The following is a 19,505-nucleotide window of genomic DNA, read 5'->3' as shown; positions in this document are numbered from 1 at the left end:
ATTTATTATAATTATAATCATTATAATTTATTTTATTTATTATTTATTTAATTTATTTTAAATACAATAAAATAATGTAGCAATACATTTAGGAATTATTTAATTAATTTGAGGGAAACATAATATCCACATTATTTTGATTTGAAACCTGCACTTTGTTTTTAACATTTTGACTTAGTTGCCAACTGTACTTTTATTTATCAGTATTTATTCATCATATTATAATATAGAATGCAAAGATTTTCAGATTATTTGATCCATATTTAAAGCTATGATCTCAAACTTTGCTAATTTTGAAATTTAATGCAAAAAAAAGATTTGTTAATCTTATCTTACCTATGGCTCATTCAAAAAATAAAAAAAACACCTGAAAAAAAAAATCAGTGGAGCTCTGCAGGGCCATGCTGTCTTTTCAGATTTCACATAAAAAGATGGCTTTATTGAAAGAAGGATTTATTGATGCTTCGGCTCTGTGACAGTCCACACAATGATACCACGACTAAATATTTTTATTTCTTCACAAAACAATAAAGACTTTCTAGTTTTTTCTTTCAGTTCTATTTTTAAATGTGGTAGTTTAATGATCAACATTAACAGCTACATGCTAAGGCTGACTGTTGAACTGATTGTCTTGATGCTGTAATCATATTTCACATGTTATGCATAAGCACATATATATAACAAGTACACATGCTTGGCTTTGTTCCTACATTCATATACACATATACATGTCCAGTCTCACAGAACATACAGTACATGCACACAGCAGGTTCCTCCTTCGACACTGACTTTTGTGGCAGTGACGTGACTCAGGAGAGAAAATAATCCATCAGACCTGCTTGATCTTTTCTCAGTTATATCTGCAACATGATGTTATTTCTACCACCTCAGACTCTCTTCCCAGCAGGTCCGTCACCTTCACCTTCACCTTCCACCCTCAGTGTGCCTGCAGTAAGATGTTTTCTTAAATGTTCTGTTGCTTTGTCTGCGGTGTGCTGTGTCCTCTTCCTCAACACAGGATACAGCAGTTAGACAATTAGACATTCTTATGCACAGGAGCAGTCACATGACATCATGGACGTTTCAGGCTGACTGTTTGCACCTAGACCTGGAATGTTGGTATGCACCTGTTCAGTGTGCATGTGCAGTGTATATGGCGCCCTCCTGTGGCCATATGTATACAGTTCAGGGTGGGAAGTCACGATCATAGCAGAAATAGCAAAAACGGCAGAAAGAGATGCTGCCTAATGTGTTTAATGTGGTAAAAAAACAAAAAACAAATCTGATCTTTAACCCTGACCAAGTTGTTTTAATGTCAAACTTTATACACGCAAACATCAGTCATCTCTGGTTTTTTAGCTAAAATAAAATAAATTGTGCAGGGATTTGCTGATAGCACCACAAAGACTCCACCTGTCACCTTCGATCGCTTATTATTGGCTGGGAGAAAGTGTGTGGGCTGAATCATTAACAGACTGCTAACAGCTAGCAGCTAACGGAAAGGTGGTTAACGCTAATGTTGCACAGTGCAGAGGACTGACAGACATTTTAGCTAACTTAGCTAACAGAGTAAATGTTATTTGAACAATATATTAAAATAAGATTTTGAAAACAACAATAAAACCTGCAGGTAACTTTGTTCCAGTTCATAAAAACACCATCAGAGCGCGCTCACACAGCCAGGATGTACGTGCTGGGGGTCATGTGACCTCTGGAATCTGCTAGAACAGAGTTTGATGTTCTTTTTTTTAAGTTTCAATCCTTCTGGGAGCATCAGCACCTGTGTGTCTGCTCCTCGCTCTGCAGGCAGTCACTGCTCTCCATGCCGGCCGCCTCTTCCTCCTCTTTAGCACCACCCTGCTCCTCCTCCTCTTCCTCCTTAGCTTCCTCCATTTTCTCCTGCCGAGCAGTAGGAGGACAAGAGGTGATGGAAGCATCATCATCGCCTCTGCTGTGGGTCTCCTCTCCTTCCCCTCCTTCTTCCTCCATCTTACAGTCTGCAGCAGCTCCTGCCGCGGCCTCCATCTGCTCAGCACCACCCTGTCCTGTCTCCATGTCCACAGCCGTGTCACTGATCACCAGCCTTATCTCTCCGTCCACGCCTGAATGTTGAGTCAAACCGCCCTCGTCCTCCCTCTTCTCCAAACTTAGACCTTTCTCTCCATTCACACCCACGCCTGCCTCCATCTCCTCCCCCCACACACACAGCAACGTCTGCGGTGGCGGCGGCGGCTGCTCCCCGCTCAGCATGGCGGCTTCTTTGGCTTGTCGGATGCAGTTGATCCACTGCTGCTTGTTGAAGGCGTCGCTGGCCTGGAAGTAGTGGCTCTGCAGCTGTGCGCCTGCACGGTGCGACACCCGGAAGAAGTTCTTTGCTGTGAAGAGGAGAAGGAGAGACGGCAGGTTAGTGGACAACCGTCTGCATCTGTGGGATACATGAAGCGTGAGTTACTGACTCCGCTCGTTGTTGCTGAAGGCCCCTCTGATGGACCCTCCTACTCTCATCTCTCCATCCTGTAGGTCCTCCAGGTCCAGCTGGCGGATGGGGATGGGCTGGCGGCAGAGCTGGTAGCTGACCAGGTGGTCGTTCAGTGAGACGGTCCTGGTGATGACCAGGACGTCCTGGAACAGGAACACATGGAGTTTCTGGGAAGAAAAAACACACGTTAACACATGTTATTTTATTTCTGTTTATACATAAATCCAACTTTTATTAGAAATCTACTGACGAGTCCTCTGTTGTTCTTCAGCTCTCCGTGGCAGCTGAGGGTCTTGGAGCGCTCAATGAGGTCGTCCCTCTGTCCGTCCTCTGCGTACAACAGTCGGTCCTTGTAGTACTGACACTCGGACTCTCCTGTCCGCCTGTTGATGTCGGCCACCACGCTCTGAACCATCAGCATCTGTGGAGCAGACACACAGTCTAATCCTGATCCAGACACAGCTCTCTCATCTGATTCCTTTCTTAATTTCTCTAATTACTCCCAAACATGAAGTACTGGAGCACTTGTTTTCCTCACCGCCTCGTCCAGGTGCTGCCGGTCCGGGTGGTCGTTGGCCGTGTGCTTCAGGATCTCCCTCAGCAGCAGCGGGTACTTCACCAGCCGGCTGCGGGGGATGTCCAGGAAGTTCCACAGGTCCAGCTTCCTGCTAAAAGGCGACTGGAGGCAACGCTGCAAGAAGTCCTGGACCCGTCTGTCCAGCTTCTTCTGGTCCAGTAGGGCCTTGGCTTTCACCTGGTTGCTGCAGTATGGAGTGTAGGAGGAGAGGCAGGGCAGCTGCATGGAGACAGAGACCAGGTTACTGCAGACTGTATCAGACTGCTGTTAACGTCTGGATCCTGCACACTCACCCAGTCAGTCAGGATGTGTCCAACGTGTTCTGTGGACCCGTCAGGTTTTCTGGCCTCCTGAAGGCGGCTCAGCAGGTCTGAGGAGAGACACAGTCGAACAGAGGTCAGGGCGCAGTGGGAAGGAGATGCTGTGTAATCATGAAGGACATTTGACGCCACGTGACTTCCTACCTTCATGCAGAGGTATCAGTGAATCTAGAGTACCAAAGATCTGGTTCAGTTCCTGCTCAGTCATGATGGACAGCTTCAGCATCGGGTCATGGTAGGCCTGCAGTACACACACACACACACACATATACATGTTAGAATCCAGGAGAACAACATAAATGTTTGAAGAGATTTGTTTAAGAAGAAATCGTTTTTGTTTGTTTCACCTTTTTGGCCAACTTGAGATCCTCTACTAAGTCCTGCTCACCCTGAGCCAGCTCGAATATGGCCTACAGAGGAAGAGAAGGGCTTTCAGAAAAACGGAGCCGAACATCAGACGGGTTCAGACGTGCTCGTCCTAATTTATGTGACTGACTTGGGGATTAAAGACTCATGTAGGAATCAGACTCGGCGTCACCGTACAAATAAAACAATAAACGTCTTTCACCTCTTGTCGTTTTATGTCTTTTGGGCTCAGGAGCTGCGTCGCTCCCAGCCGGACGTCGAAAGTCTCACTCCAGAGCTTGCTGTCACGGCGCTTGGATGCTGGGGCTGTTGCCGTGGAAACCCGTGATGCAGTGACAGGGGCCAAAGGGTTGGAGATTGTTGCTGAGATAACACGTGTCTTTACTGCAGAGGAAGAAGAGGAACCAGGAGGAGGAGGAGGAGGAGGAGGAGGAGGAGGAAGAGGAGGAGGAGGACCGTCCGCCCGACTCTCATTACGTAAACTGATGGAGCGCTGTGGAGTCAAATAACAAAGAACATTTTTAAGGCTTGAATCGTTCAAGACTGGTGAGCAGGTCGTATTTAAGCTTTGGATTCTAATCTGATCCATCTGATTGGCAGTTCACCTGCAGGGTCTGACCAATCCTCTTCAGCGGGGCGGTCTTGACGGGTGGCAGCAGGCTGGCCAGAGACGTCACCCTGGATACAGGCTTAGTGCGCTTGGTGCTGGGCTCCTAGAGGGAAAAGAAGGTGAGAATAAGTCCACATAATCAATCAATCAATCAATGAAGACTCCTCTGATCCACGTGTGGCTCAATGAGTCCACGGAGCAGGAAACATGTTTAAGCCCCGTTCAGACTGGAGAAAGTCATTCCAGCTAGAGTAGGATTGTATTTGGATAGTCTTTAACCTATTTTCAAATCTGGCTATCACACAAGCATGTCCGCACTCAATCTGGCTTAATCCGGCTTGTTTGCGGTCCTCCAAACCACTAGGTGGCACCTCGTAATATATAGAGTCCGTTCAGGCCGTGGTAGGACCACGTGTGCACATGCGTTGTGCGTTTTTTGGTCCCGTGTTGCTCTCCGTGAACCGGAAGTAGCATGACGCTAACTGGAAGTATCACATCGCTAGCCGGATTCGCCATCTGCATTTGCGTTCAGACCTGAGCCACATTTGAGCCAATCCGGCTAGATCCACCTCCATGAGGTGTATTGAAATCAAGCTGGATATAGCAGGATTCGCAGTGTTCACACTCAGAAAAAAACTATCAGGATATATCCAGATACGGCCCAGATCCCGCTCTAGCTGGATGCTGAACGGGGTAATAATAGCAACCAGAGACAGAAGTCACACAGGTGACTCTTTACAGACTTCACTCAAAGTGTGTGCGATGATTATAAACACCGTGAGGACTTCCTGTTTGTCTCCAGGAGAGAGGACAGCCCCCCCTCCAGTACATACTTGCATGTTGTCCCCACAGTTGAGTGGACGAGAGCTGGTTGCCTGTCCTGGATGCAAGTTTGCAATTAAATCAGTCTGCACTCAGCTGACCCACTGAAACCATCAAAAATAATCACATAATCAATGATCAATCTGATTTGTTTTTGCTCCAAAGTCAAAGAAAAAGTTTTCATTTCATTTTTTCACTGCTCCAAAAGTAAAATTAAACATAAAGACCTTTGAACTGAGCCTTCTTAACTCTTCAAATCAATATTTAAATGCTGTTTCAGTGAGGATTTTTTCCATTGAACATGCTGTAGCAGGTTTCTGTGTGTGATGGAGCTTCAGCGGATTCAATGTGACAACAATCAATTCAGTGCAGTTGGTCAACAATATGCTGGTTATCTAATGACAGCAGGCTCACAGCGGGCCGAGCGACTTTCAGGTCACAACTTTCAATCCCCCAAAATAACTCATCATTAAATCCATACGATGGTTTCACTGATGTTTGTAACAAAGACTGCTCAGGGGACCTGGAACGAGGAGGTAATCATCTAAAATGCTTTTTAAAGATGTGATGAACAAGTGCAAAATAACCTAAACATACCGGCCGGATCATCGTCTACAAGGTCAGTTCAACCAATCAGATCAACACATCCCCAAAGAGGAAACTCAGCCGGAGATTTAGCAAGTAGCAGTTAGCATGTCTGAAGACACGGCAGAGCTGTGAGGGTGAGGAGGTGCAGCAACTTAAACACAGCAGCACCTGCCGGAGTCTCTTCTTATTGGTCCGAACCAGAGCTTGAAGCCTGGCAGGAAGACTTTTTGTGCAAGATGTTAGCATGTTGTTAGCATGCTAACACAAACAGAATGCCTTATTTGGCAGCAGCATGTGATTTGCTGTCATTTTGAATTAGGCTGTAAATGTGTTTAATTCTGCTGTACAGTTTGACATTTTAACATGGAGCCAGCCTCTAGAGGCCATTTTAAGAACTGCAGTCTTCAGGTCAATAAAGTTATAATCAAACATAAGTACAAGTTGCACTGATGAAAACAACCTAACATGATTCACACTGACATGAACGCACTGAAACAGAAATCAGGCCGAGGGTACGTCCTCCATCTTACCTCCACCTGTTTCCCCATGATGCTCTTGTGTCTGCTGAAGTCCACAGAGAACTTAAAGTTAAACCGCTGAACCAGCAGGCTGAGGGGGCTCTGCCCCACCATGCTGCTCAGCCCAGAGTCCAGAACAGGAGAGTCACCTGTCCCAGGAGAGCATCCATCAATGTTCACACACTGCTGGAGAATCCGGAGGAGGAGAGCGGTCCAGGGAGGGGATCAGGGTCCAAAGAAAAGTGACGAGACCAGAGGATGAGTTCAACGGAAGTCTATCTAATGAGTCCAGAACAGGTCCAAAACAGAAGGACCAGGAGGTTTGTTATACGAGCTGAGCTTCAGAAGGTCTGAAACTGGGAGAGCATCCAGACAGAAGTCTGCTGCCAGGAGAGCTTCTGGTGCTCTGACAGACTCTGGTGGTGATGTCAGAACAAACAACCAGCAGCAGTTCAGAATCTGGATCTGGATCAGTCCAGGAGGAGCGGAGCTCACACAGCTCTGTCTGCTGTTCAAATGAAAAAGGTTTGGATAAATCTGGAGCTCTGAGGGTTAATCCTCTGTTCTCTGATGGCTGTTCACTCGTCCCCCTCCTCTGTCTGTCTGTTTGTCCTCTGGTGGAGGACTCACACTTTGACCACGCTCTCTCTCTCTCCCTGTCACTGCCTCACTCGCCCACCTCAATGCTGAACTTCCTTCCTGTCTTTTTGCTGCTGTTTCCTGTAGTTTTTATTAATATATATTCCGTATTGTTAACAGATCCTCCTGGCAAAGACCAGCCTGCTGTGTCTGATGTGTCAGTAAGCTGCAGCGCTGCTGGGAAAACTGACAAGAAAACCAAATATTTATAAACCTGCAGCTGAAAACAGCCCCGCATGAAGACACAAGACTAAAAATGACGTTACCAAAGAGATTAGAGCTGGGAGCAGGGATCCGTAGTTTATTCACTGTTGCTATGGAAACCCACCTGATGACGTTTCCCTTTATAGGTTGAGTACGACAGATTTATATGGTCCTGAGGTTTCTGATGACGCCCAACGTATGGATGAGTGAGGACCAATCACTGCAACAATCAATCCAAAGGTCCACCTCTACTGATGCTCTAAACTAAAAAAACAGGTGATGTCACAGCTGATAATAAAAACAAGTGTATCTATAATACATGTTACTGCTGCTGATGGGTAAAAACTGCACACTGCTCCTTTAAATCTGATGTGAGAGGAGTTCATCGTCAGTCAATGTCAATCTGAACTGTAATTGTTATGGAGAGAGCGCCTGCAGGCAGCCACACTGTGTCCTGGTTTTCAGCAGTTTTCAGTCAATTACAGTGTGTGTGTGTGTGTGTGTGTGTGTGTGTGTGTGTGTGTGTGTGTGTTTACTGTAGAGAATGTCTTTTTCATCACATAGATCTGTGTTTAGTGACTATTGTCGGATTTTTGACTTGAAGACGAAGACTTCATAACAAACAAAGTTTGACACACACACACACACACACACACACACACACACACACACACACACTGAATCAGCTGCAGCTCATCAGAACCACACAGTGTCTGTGTATAGAGATGTTTTCCTGGTTTCCCTCGAACGCTGTGACTGGACCCAGAGTCAGAGCTTCGGCGCTGCCTCTCTGACTCAGCTCCATTGTCTGTGAGTGGGACCGTCGGCTCGTGGACGCCCAGAGAGGACACACTGTTTTCATCTGGACTGTGACACACCGGCGGGGCGTAAAAACACACACACGCTGCGATTTACAACAAAAAAGGTGATGACTGATTTACATTAAACTAACAGCTCCTGCTGTAACCAGACACATGTACAGAGTGTCTGTGTCACACTGTGCGGTTCAAAGCCTGTTGGCTATTATTATGAAAACATAAATGTTAATCAATAGATTTAAATGCTGACTATCAATATATCTGAATAATGTTTTGAACTTTGATTGAAATTATTCGTCATTTAGGCCCATTGTTGTGATGTAAACATGAGTCTTATCATCATGTGTTATAATAATAATAATGTTATAATAATAATGTAGTATATTTTTATTTTATAATTATGAGTGATTGATAATCCAGCAGCGTTAAAGACTCTGAAGTAAACATGTCTTATTTCTGTTTGCTTCCAGATAAACTCTCAGTTCATTGAACACCATCAATAACATCTCTGATGTGAGCCTAAGGGGGGCGGGGGGGGGGCATCATATGTTAATTAACTAGTGAAGTAATCTATAACATCGCTGGTGCTGAACAGAGACCTCCACAGAACCAGCTCTCAACGATGCATTCAGGCAAAAACTAAATTTACTGGTTTTATTTCATTGATCAGCAGCTAGTCCGCAGACAGACGGACGGACATGTAAAACATGAACCTCTGACCTTTAGCCTCCTGTGGTTTCAGTAAGAGCACAGTCTGACTCATAAACAATGGAGCGTCATTTATAACGTCTGTGCAGAATAAGAGTGACAGTGTGTTAGCGTTAGAGCCGGGTGGACATCCTGTGTTCCACTGAGCAGCGAGGGAAACGCCCGGGAAGGAACGGGCTGCTGGCAGGGGGCTAAAAATACAGCAGGAGGGGTCCAACATGAGGGCCCAGGGCCCTCCAGGGGCCCAAATATACAATGATCCAGAGTCAGAAACCAAGGACTGTACATGCTAAAAAATCAGAATCACAGATAACATGCGGTATCATCCTGACCACACGTCAAAGAGCACAAACACGTCCTGATCGCCCCCTGGTGGCTGACCACAGTACAGCTCATAAACCTGCCTCCTCCATGTCAGTGAACAGGGGACACAGAGCCTGCTAAACACTATTACCCCGTTCACACTGGGGAAAAAATTCGGCCGCATCCAGATCAATCCAGATGTGTTTTTTTCTGAGTGTGAACACCTCAGAATCCGGCTAGCGACATGCTACTTCTGGTTAGCGACATGCTACTTCTGGTTAGCGATGTGCTACTTCCGGTTTACAGGGCGCGACATGGGACAAAAAACCGCATGACGCATGCGCACACGCAGTCCTACCGCGGCGTGAACGGACTCTGTATATTACGAGGCACCACCTAGTGGTTTGGAGGACCGCAAACACGCTGGATGAAGCCGGATTGAGTGCGGACACAAGTGTGTGCTAGCCAGAATTGAAAATAGGTCTGAACGCATCCAGCTTAAAGGCTGTCTGGGCTCAATCCTACTCTAGCTGGAATGACTTTCTCCAGTGTGAACGGGGCCTCAGAGATGGTTTACGGCTTCTTAGGTAGAATGACTTATTGTTGAAATAGAGGATGTAACCTTGGAGTCCATGGAAGTAACTGAGCTGCTGTGTTCAGGCAGATCAGCATCAATACACAACAACAATGTGCCTGTAAGCATGATATATTCTGGCCTCACTGGGTGGAGGCGAAGCCGCAGCATTGTCCAGCTGTCAATGATGCTGACGAATAGTTCCCCTCAGGTAGCGGTTACCATGACGATTAAGTGTTGTCTCATAGCCACAGACTGTGAATAAATATGGACGACACACACCGCTGAGCGGCAGGAAACCCCCACACAGACAGACCAGAACCTACAATAAGGAAGTCACCGCGTTGCTCTGGTCCACAAGACCACACAGAAACAGGAAGTGGTCAGCCCTATCAAAGTAAAAGTTGGCACCACAGCTTCTCAGCTGACTCACAAAGTGAATGTTAGAGGAGTTTAACTTACGTTAATATCCAGACTGCAGAGACTGAGGGAGTCTGCATCCCTGCTGGCCTGTTTCCTCTTTTTCTACAAAACAGAAACACAGAGAAACGTCATGTTAGACAGAGGTCAGAGGTCATGTGGATGTTTGTAAAGGACAGAAATCCTGACACTAGTAGTTCATTGATCATTGCCTAATTACGTCATCAGAATCTCCCCTGTGGACCGGTTTTAGCCTTTCTGCATACAGGTATTCCTCCTGAGAGACAAACTCTGAGACAAATGACTCAGAACTGCTGTTTATTGTGAGCAGAAGCTGCGATTAAAGATGACTCATTTCTATCAGTGGTTCTGATTGGGTTTAGACCAGGCGACCCCTGTGGCAACTGTGGTGACCTCTGTTTATAAGGTGGCAAGGATGACGATGAACAAAACACTTCCTGTCCGCTGCCATGACAACAAAAACAGGAAGCAATCACACAAATACCTGAGGAGAGGAGAGGAGAGGAGAGGAGGAGAGAGGAGGAGAGGAGGAGAGGAGAGGAGAGGAGAGGGGAGGAGAGGAGAGGAGAGGAGAGGAGAGGGGAGGAGGAGAGGAGGAGAGGAGAGGAGGAGAGAGGAGAGGGAGGGAGAGGAGAGGAGAGGAGGAAGAGAGAAGAGAGGGAGGGAGGAGAGGAGAGGAGAGGAGGAGGAGAGAGGAGGAGAGGAGAGGAGGAGAGGAGGAGAGAGGAGAGGAGAGGAGAGGAGAGGAGAGGAGAGGGGAGGAGGAGAGGAGGAGAGGAGAGGAGGAGAGAGGAGAGGGAGGGAGAGGAGAGGAGAGGAGGAAGAGAGAAGAGAGGGAGGGAGGAGAGGAGAGGAGAGGAGGAGGAGAGGAGGAGAGGAGAGGAGAGGAGGAGAGGAGAGGAGGAGAGGAGAGAAGCAATGAGAAGGAGGAGGAGAGGAGAGGAGAGGAGAGGAGGAGAGGAGAGGAGGAGGAGGAGGAGGAGAGGAGAGGAGGAGAGGAGAGGAGAGGAGAGGAGGAGAGGAGAGAAGCAATGAGAAGGAGGAGGAGAAGGAGGATGGAGGATGTTGGGATCAGTCTAGCCAAGTGCAACAATAGCAGGAAGTCTGCTGTTTGTGCTGCATTGTGTTGAGACTTGTTGTTGTTGGCCGGACATTATATAACACAGCAGACTTTACCTTTAACTCACCGTCGCTATGGAAACCATATAAGGTCAATCAACCTCCTTACTTAAAAACATGATTAACCCCTCCGACAGGTCAGTGACTGGCGTCTGATAGCGTTATGCTAACGTTGCTAACGCTCCCAGAACACAGATGGTTAAAGGACTTATTGACTGATGGTCTAACAGCCCTCCAGTCTCTCCTCAGGTTAATCAAACTCACCCGGTAGTAAACAAACAGACAGCAGCCCATCATCAGGACCAGGTCTGCTCCTCACACACACTTCAACTGTTGAAGATCTCTCCTCCTCCTCCTCCTCCTCCTCTTCGTCTTCTTTCTTCTTCTCCTCTTCCTCCAGATGACTTTCTTTTAACCCTAAAGTCACATCAGCTCTCCTTTACTTCTCTCCTCACATGCCAGTGACTTCTCCCGTATTCCTCTCTCGCCTCCTTCGAACCGCCTCCTTCACAGTCACATTGTAAGTCAGCTCCTCTCTCTCCTTTAAACTTTAGTTAGTTTCCTCCGGCGGTCGCTCGTTCCTCCTCTTCTCCTCCTCGTCCTTCTCTCTCTTCTCATCCCTCCTCGACCTCCTTCTATCCACTGCTCTCCTCCTGCTCTCTCTCCTCTTCTGCACCTCCTCCTCCTCAGACACAGTCTAAACCTTCTCGGCTTCACCTCCCTGAGTGGATGTACAGACCCTCAGGAACAGGAACCCCACACAATGTGTGTGTGTGTGTCCACTCAGTGGACAAACAGGAAGTGACGGACGGTGGGGGGGGGGAAACAAGCCGTCTATAATTAGGAGCTACAGGAGACACGGTGACACCAGCGCACAAACACTGACACACAAACAGTAATCATTTATAAACGCCGTGCAGCGAACAACAACACTGTCAAAAGTGTGTAGAAGCGTGCATCATTGTTCTGAGCTCACACCTCAGGAAGGAACATGTTCCAATCCTGCAACTTCTCTGTGGTTTGAAGCAGTTTAGAAGGAGTATCTTCAGATTATACAGTAAATAAAGACACAATTCATACACATACGGCAGCTGTTTTTGCATTTTGAGGTGATAAGACATCTAAAGCTCCTGAAACATGAAGATCCTACCATCATCCTGCATTCCTGGGCAAGCAGCAACGTATCCAAACTATCCAGCACACCTAGCAACTAGCAACTAGCCTCCATAGGAAGGGGTTTGGAAGTTCTTAGCATTTGTAGGCTAGCGACCAACATCCTACATTGATAATATTGTTTCCAAGAAGCTGCTGTTTTTCAGTTTTTCTCTTCTATGTTTCTAGGTGTAAGACTATTGACAAAAAGGTTGATGGATAACCATCATTCTTGAGCCAGGTGGGACTCACCCCTCTGAGGGACCAGCCGTCAGGAGGGAGAAGACAGAAGGGGGTGGTTTTCCTCCGCAGCTTCGGCCTGGACAGAGGAGGAGACAGAGGAAGGAAGGAAGGAAGGAAGGAAGGAAGCGAGGACAAAGGATGGGAGGAGAGAAAAGAAGAGACGATCAATACATTATTTTACTATGAGCAGTTTGATTAAACACACAGACTCCGGCACTTTATCATCATTTTATTTATAAAGGAACAGAAGCTGGTTCTGTTCTGTAAAATACATCAGAAGGACTCTGAGTCGAGCTCGAGTTCAGCAGCCTGGAAGGACCGACTGTGGACAGAGTCCACCATCCTCCTCTGTGCTGCTGCTGGCTCTGTGGAGGCCGTGTGGCACAGCTCCACCAGCTGGCCTGATGTGGTCACTGCATCCTAATCAAACCTCTGAGCTGGTGAGAAAGTGGTGCTTCCATACAAACACATGACCTCATCATCACACACCCCGTCATGTGTGTGTGTGTGTGTGTGTGAGCAGACTGAGACTGTGAGAGAGACTGAGGTCAACAGATGATTCAGAGAACAGTCGTTCTGTTTCCAGAACTCCGTCACCTCAGGAAGCGTCTACACTCGGTTTTCAGTTCGGTTTACAATGTTGAGTTTTTTTCTACTTTTAACACTCTGGAAATACCATAGATGAGCACAAAATATATATCCTAATTATCCAACATTCACCATATTTAAGAATCAGGTCAGTGTTTCCATCATTACATCAGGTCAAGTCAATTCATTTCTTTTTCATTTCTATATAGCACCAGATCCTAACAGAAGCCATTTAAGAAAACCTTTCCCATAGAACAGGTCTACACCTGGTTCTTTATTAAACAAACTGAACAGCTCATGTTGTTTATCTTATTTGCACGACATGCATTTCTCTCTGCGCTGCAGAGGCGCGAACTCTATGACTACGCTAGGCTAAGCTAACTGTACTGATGTCCGTGTTTTTATTTTATTTTTGCCATTGAAATATACTATTTACAGAGTGCTGTGGGTCTCTCTGCTCCGCCTGAGGAGCTCACGGCTGCTGCTTGTCGAGGACAGTAGCCTGACTGCAGAATGATTTCACGTCAGTCTCCAAACGTCACCAGAGAGTCACTAGTTGCTTTTGATTAAAAAAAAAATCCGCCAAATGTAGCGAGAGAGACGCCAAGTTGCCAACACTCGTCTCCATCGTCACCATTTAGGTAGGTAATATGTACCCGCAGAGCCCACAGCATCACTCTAGTCTGCCCCTGTTTGCTCAGGTTCTACCAACAGGGCATCCTCCTGCTGGATCCCACAGCGTAGTGCATACAAGCATATCGACTTTAGCACAGGGTGTGAATGTGTGTCAATACAATTAGCCTTGGGATGCTGTGGACAGGTAATAAAATGGCATTATTTGCACACAAACGGCGCAACTATGTTGACAGGTAGCTAGCTAGCTAGTTGTTAAAATCACAAATCAGAATGCCGTGAATATACTGACGCGCGTCATGTGTATTATGTTACCGTACTAACCGGGTGACGTTACCATGGAGACGCAAATAACATCAAAGGCTCCAACAGATTCGTATGCATGGTGGTAGAAGGGGGCGGGGCTGGAATGATGTCATCAAAGGATCAAAGGCTCATTTCTAAGTATATAGCTGCACCCGAGTTCAGTGTTTCTCCATAGTGCGACACACAGTTTGAAGACTTTAGGAGCACAGTGATTCCAGCTTTGAGGATTATTGACCGTTCAGACAGGAACATTTTCTCACCCGCTGAAGAACACAGGAGCACAGTTATTCCAGCATCTGGGAACACTTGCCATTCAGACAGGAACATTTCTTCACCTACTGAAGAAATGTTCTGCAACATTTCTTCACCTGCTACCCCATCCCAGGAACCAATGGAAAACAACAACTGGACTTGTCTTTTCCCGTTTCGCTCTCTCCGAAAGGCAGCAAAGAAAGAAAAGAAGCAACAGAAGCGTCCTTCCAGATATGAGAAGCTGGCCTCTGAACTTTGCTCCCTGCAGAGCCAGCTAGACACTGTCCTGGAAACAAACAGCTGGCTGACCAGTCTGGCAGAGGAGAGGAACTCCTTGGAAGACAGGCTGACACAGGAGAGGGAGGCAAAGGACGAGTGCCTGCTTCAACAGCAAGAGCAAGGCAAAGAGCTGCAGCTCCTCAGAACCATCAACAGTCAGATCCGCACAGAACTGACGGAACAGAGGAGCCTTGTCCAACAACTGAGTGCTGAAAATGAAGCGCTGAGGCAGCTCACAGGACCCATAAGACTGGACCTGGATAAGAAACTGTCAGAGAAGGAAGCAGACGTCATCAGTCTGCAGCAGGCCGTCCTGCAAAAAGACAGTCTGATCCACCAACTGGCTGAGGAGAAGTCTTCCCTGGAAGAGGAGCTGAGACTTGAGCGGAAGGCTCAAGACGAACAGATGAAACGGATCGGCGAGCTCTCTTCAAAAATGTCTGATCAGCAGAACCTCATCAACTTCCTGACGGCTGAAAACGCACAAGTGAAGGAGAGCGAAGCCAGGCTCAGACAGCAGGAGGAAGCTGCACTCCTCCCAGACGAGTCCTATGCCAAGTTGATGATAAAATATGTGAGGCTGAAGAAACGACTGCGAGAGCAGGGGGTGGCCTGCAATATAGAAGAGGAGGAAGAAGAACTGATGGAAAAGAGGAGACTGGTCCAACAGCTGAGTGATGGAAACAAAGCACTCCGCAAACAGCTGAGGCAGCTCCCAGGACAGATAAGACTGGACCTGGAGAAGGAACTGTCAGGGAAGGAGGCCCAGATCACGTCCCTGCAGCAGTCTCTGGAGCTCCAGCAGAAACACACTGAAACACAAACGCAAGAGTTTCAGGCAAAGCTGGACAAAGCCACCGCCGCAGCGAAGGAGACGTCTTTGTTAGAAGAAGAGCTGAAAAGGAGGCGGCAGAAAGAAATGAGGGAACAGGAGGAGGCGGCTGAGGCGGGCAGGAGAAGACGGGAGGACAGAGAGAAACTTGAAAAGGACAGAGAAGACATGCAGAACAGACTGTCAGAGAAGGAAGCAGACGTCATCAGTCTGCAGCAGGCCGTCCTGCAAAAAGACAGTCTGATCCACCAACTGGCAGAGGACAAGTCTTCCCTGGAAGAGGAGCTGAGACTTGAGCGGAAGGCTCACGAGCGAGACGAACAGATGAAACGGATCGGCGAGCTCTCTTCAAAAATGTCTGAACAGCAGAACCTCATCGACTCCCTGACGGCTGAAAACGCACAAGTGAAGGAGAGCGAAGCCAGGCTCCGACAGCAGGAGGAAGCGGCACTCCTCCCAGACGAGTCCTATGTGTTGTTGCTGATAAAGTATATGAGGCTGAAGAAACGGCTGAGAGCAGGAGAGCGAAGCCGGGCTCAGACAGGAGGAACAGGCAGAACCCCTCAGAAAACCCTTAATCCAACTTAAAAAAAAAGGTTTTTAAATAAAATAAAATAAAATAAAAATAAGCCTATAAGTGTCTGTATGTTCAATATTTAATATACAATACAAATCATAAGAAATAAGATGCGTTGCTTTGAAAGCTTATTTAAATGACTAGTAACTCATGATGACATTTTTTAAACCTCTTCAAATTTTGATGACCACATACAAATACTTCATCTGTTATTAGCCACCTATCGGCTCAGCTGCCAGCACACGTTCCATGAACATCACAGCTATGACCTCACAGAGGTGAGATGTGGAAACACAAAGGACATCAGCAGTCATTGAGATAAAGACTGAGATAAAGTCCAATTCAACAATTCAAGAAAACGTATGAAAAGAAATAATGTGACAACATTAGGAAAGATTTCATTCATGTTAAATGCTTTGATTTATACTTAAAATGGGGAAAAAAAACAAGTGTACTAAAAACATATCACTTAAAAATCATGTTGATGTTGTGGTACCGCTTTAAAGACAACATGTTTTACACATTTTTAACTGCATTGTACTGCAGCTCTTTTATGTGAAGCTTGGTAGTGTCTCTGTGTGTGTGTGTGTGTGTGTGTGTGTGTTTTAAGTGTGTGACTCATTCATTCCAGGGAGTTGTTCTGTTCCCATAGTACAAATCATCCCACCCTGAACGAACACACACACACACTTTTAAGCCTTTAATATTTATGGGGACCCACATCATGTTGTCATGATGACAACATGACTGTCCTCCCAGATGTGTGTGTTTCAGTATACCTACACACACACACACACACACACACACACTCATGCAGAGGTGTGTTTGGCTGCCAGCTCCTTTATTTGTTGAATCCCCCCCCCCCCATCTGTTCTTAATCTCAGCAAACTGTTTGCAGACACACACACACACACACACTACAGCAGCACCAAAGGTTTATTAATCCGCCGCTGAAAGTAGTCCCACTAAACGCATCATCACAGTGACCTGTTGACCCATCCACCCTCCTCAACCTCCTTCTTTTACTTCTGCCACATTCACTACAGCCACCAGAGGGCGCTACAAGAATTAAATGGAACTAAGGGTAGTAAACTGCTACTTAATGAGCTACAATGCTAACTGAGCTAATTGTTTGTATTATACAGTCTGATGCTCAGTTAGCTCCGTGGCTAACTCACAGTCATCAGGAACAGCATCCGTTTTCCAAGTAAGGCTAACCATATGTCTGTACGCTACATGCTACATGCTACATGCTACATGGTTAGTATAGGAACACAAAGAGGACGCACTTTGTAAGTAATGAGCGAGCACAGGTCTGTTCCTTTAAAAAAAATTTGAACAGTCTGGATTGTGTCTGACGTTTAAACTTATCAGCGCTGTAAATCTCCACACACACACCTGCACCCGAACGCCTCCTGAAACCGGCAGGGCAGCATACTGCCGGGGGAAACATGATGATCAGAGAACAAAGCAGCAGAGCAAGCATCATCGGAACAACATCATCACCGTGCTCCAACAGCAGCAGAGCCACATTCCTCCACACACACACACACATGGAAGGTGTGCATCACCCACCACTGGGGCTCCACCTATGCTCCACCTCCTCACCTGTTCTTAAAGTTCAGTGGTGATGCCAAGATGGCGACGACGCCCGCAGCCTTCCACACATTCACCTCACAACCACCAGTGGATGACGTCCATCTTAATTTACAGTTCATGTTCAGAGTCAACAAATCTTTGACTTCGTTGTTGCAGCTTTAGAGCAGATCACGGGGATTCAGGCGATCACTTTGTGAAAAGCTCAAAGAAATGATCCTCACAGTTTAATGTGGAAGAAGTTGTCTGGTCTGACCTTTAAGGCCTAAAGCCTGACCCACCCGTCACACTTCAGGCTGGACAGAACCAGAAAGGAAAGAAGGTGAGTGAGTAACATCTCTTAGTATGGAGAGACCAGCAGCACCCAGACCACAGGCCATCAAAACCCGAGTGAAGACTCCAGTCTGCTGTGGACACCTGCAGGGAGTCCACTCCACCCTGAACCAGCAGTGCTCCGCTCTTCACAGATGTGCTCCACCCTCTGGTTTGTGGACCAGGACTCGAACCGCAGCAGGATGAGGAGCACAATCAGACCCCCCCCCCCACAGTCACCTGACCTCAACACCACTCCACCAAAGACATGCTAATTCACAGCAAACTGACAGGAAGCTGCTTACAGAGCCCTGTGTGTGTGTGTGTGTGTGTGTGTGAGGACTATAATCTGCTGCAGGCCTGGTTGTGGCTCTGGTAAAGTTTTCAATCACAAAGTCCTCACAGAGACATGACTGCAGCCGTGTGTGTGTGTGTGTGTGTGTGTGTGTGTGTCTGACTATAAGTCACTGAGGCAAACTTGTGACTCACAGACCTCTGCTCTCTCTCTCTCTCTCTCTCTCTCTGCTGTGTGTCAGGGTCTCTCCACCACAGACCTGCAGTCTCCCAGCACTGAAAGAGTTAATTTCTCCCTTTTTCTTTCACACACATTTATTTTTGTTTCTCACCTTGAGCCCCGCTGACATCCATCACCTGCCTGCATCGGACCGCAGCTCCTCCCAACGATCCAAACAATCTACTGATTTTAAAAACAACAAACAAACAGTAAACAAACAAACAAACAGCTGTTTCCGGTTGCTGTCGCTCCTTCCGTGATTTTAAAAAAAAAACCAACAACTAAAGTTTCGTTTCCTTAAATAAAGACAAAGCCAAACTTCAGAGCGGACAGTGAGCTGAACAACAAACTGAGAGACGCTGTGATTCTGAAGAACTCCTTTCCACTGACAACACCGCAGTTCCGGCGCCGCCTTCAAAATAAAAGCCCGGTTTCTCCCCCAGCGATGAATGAATAAATTAAATAATGTAAACTTTATGGTTTATGCAGCACAAAAGAGTCAAGATAAAGTAAATAAACAGTATTTTATATCATCTATTGTAAGTGATGTCATTTTAACCTTCAATGCTGTCAGTATTTTTTAATTTATTTAACAAAATGATGAAGATGCTGCAGCCAAACCAGAACCGATCCTAAAACAAAAATATCAATTCAACGCGGAGAAAAGAATTATGATTAAATCAGGAACTGTGAAATGTTTCAGCAGCAAAGTGAAGCTGGTATTTTTCTACTTTTTGTGGCTTCACGGTCAGATTCAAGTGACATGATGTTTATTGTGTCACTTTAGTATAAATATGGTGTTAACAGCAGATTCTGGGTCTGTCACACAACAACTAAACACACAAGGCAGATTTATTAACAAATTCAGTGACAGAACTGAAAGGTGTATGCTTTTATTTTGAAGGCAGGCCGCTTCCGGTTTTTAAGCCTGACTGAGTGAGTGGCGCCTGTTGTTTTAAGCATTGCTGCCTCAAAGCTCACACACCATGGAGCTGTCTGCTGCTTTTCATGTCAGCACGGTGTGTGTGTGTGTGTGTGTTTTACTACAAGAATCCAGTGAGCCTGGAGCAGAGGAGAGCTGACGACCGGCCATAAAACTGTCCATACACTATTTACTACTCACACCAAACCTGTG

General features: G+C 46.5%; 1 protein-coding gene across 3 annotated transcripts; it reads right to left on the bottom strand.

The window, feature by feature from the left end:
- Window positions 1–436: 436 nt before the first annotated feature.
- Window positions 437–18,742, bottom strand: arhgef3 (Rho guanine nucleotide exchange factor (GEF) 3). 3 transcript variants are annotated; one of them, XM_028429460.1, is made up of 12 exons: window positions 18,483–18,742; window positions 12,491–12,557; window positions 9,989–10,051; window positions 4,348–4,455; window positions 3,945–4,235; window positions 3,724–3,786; window positions 3,521–3,617; window positions 3,350–3,426; window positions 3,018–3,275; window positions 2,730–2,900; window positions 2,457–2,646; window positions 437–2,375 (listed from the first exon to the last, which is right to left on the bottom strand). In XM_028429460.1, exons 1-12 carry the CDS (start codon window positions 18,515–18,517, stop codon window positions 1,774–1,776), a joined length of 2,022 nt encoding a protein of 673 aa, XP_028285261.1. In that variant the 5' UTR covers window positions 18,518–18,742; the 3' UTR covers window positions 437–1,773. The 3 variants fall into 3 exon arrangements, with proteins under 3 accessions (XP_028285261.1, XP_028285264.1, XP_028285262.1); XM_028429463.1 differs by lacking the exons at window positions 12,491–12,557; window positions 18,483–18,742 and adding an exon at window positions 11,351–11,836; XM_028429461.1 differs by lacking the exons at window positions 9,989–10,051; window positions 12,491–12,557; window positions 18,483–18,742 and adding an exon at window positions 6,293–7,003.
- Window positions 18,743–19,505: the final 763 nt, after the last annotated feature.

The sequence above is a fragment of the Parambassis ranga genome, chromosome 18 (genome assembly GCF_900634625.1).
Source record: "Parambassis ranga chromosome 18, fParRan2.1, whole genome shotgun sequence".
Classification (NCBI taxonomy): Eukaryota; Metazoa; Chordata; class Actinopteri; family Ambassidae; genus Parambassis; species Parambassis ranga.
This window is presented reverse-complemented; position numbering and strand designations above follow the sequence as displayed.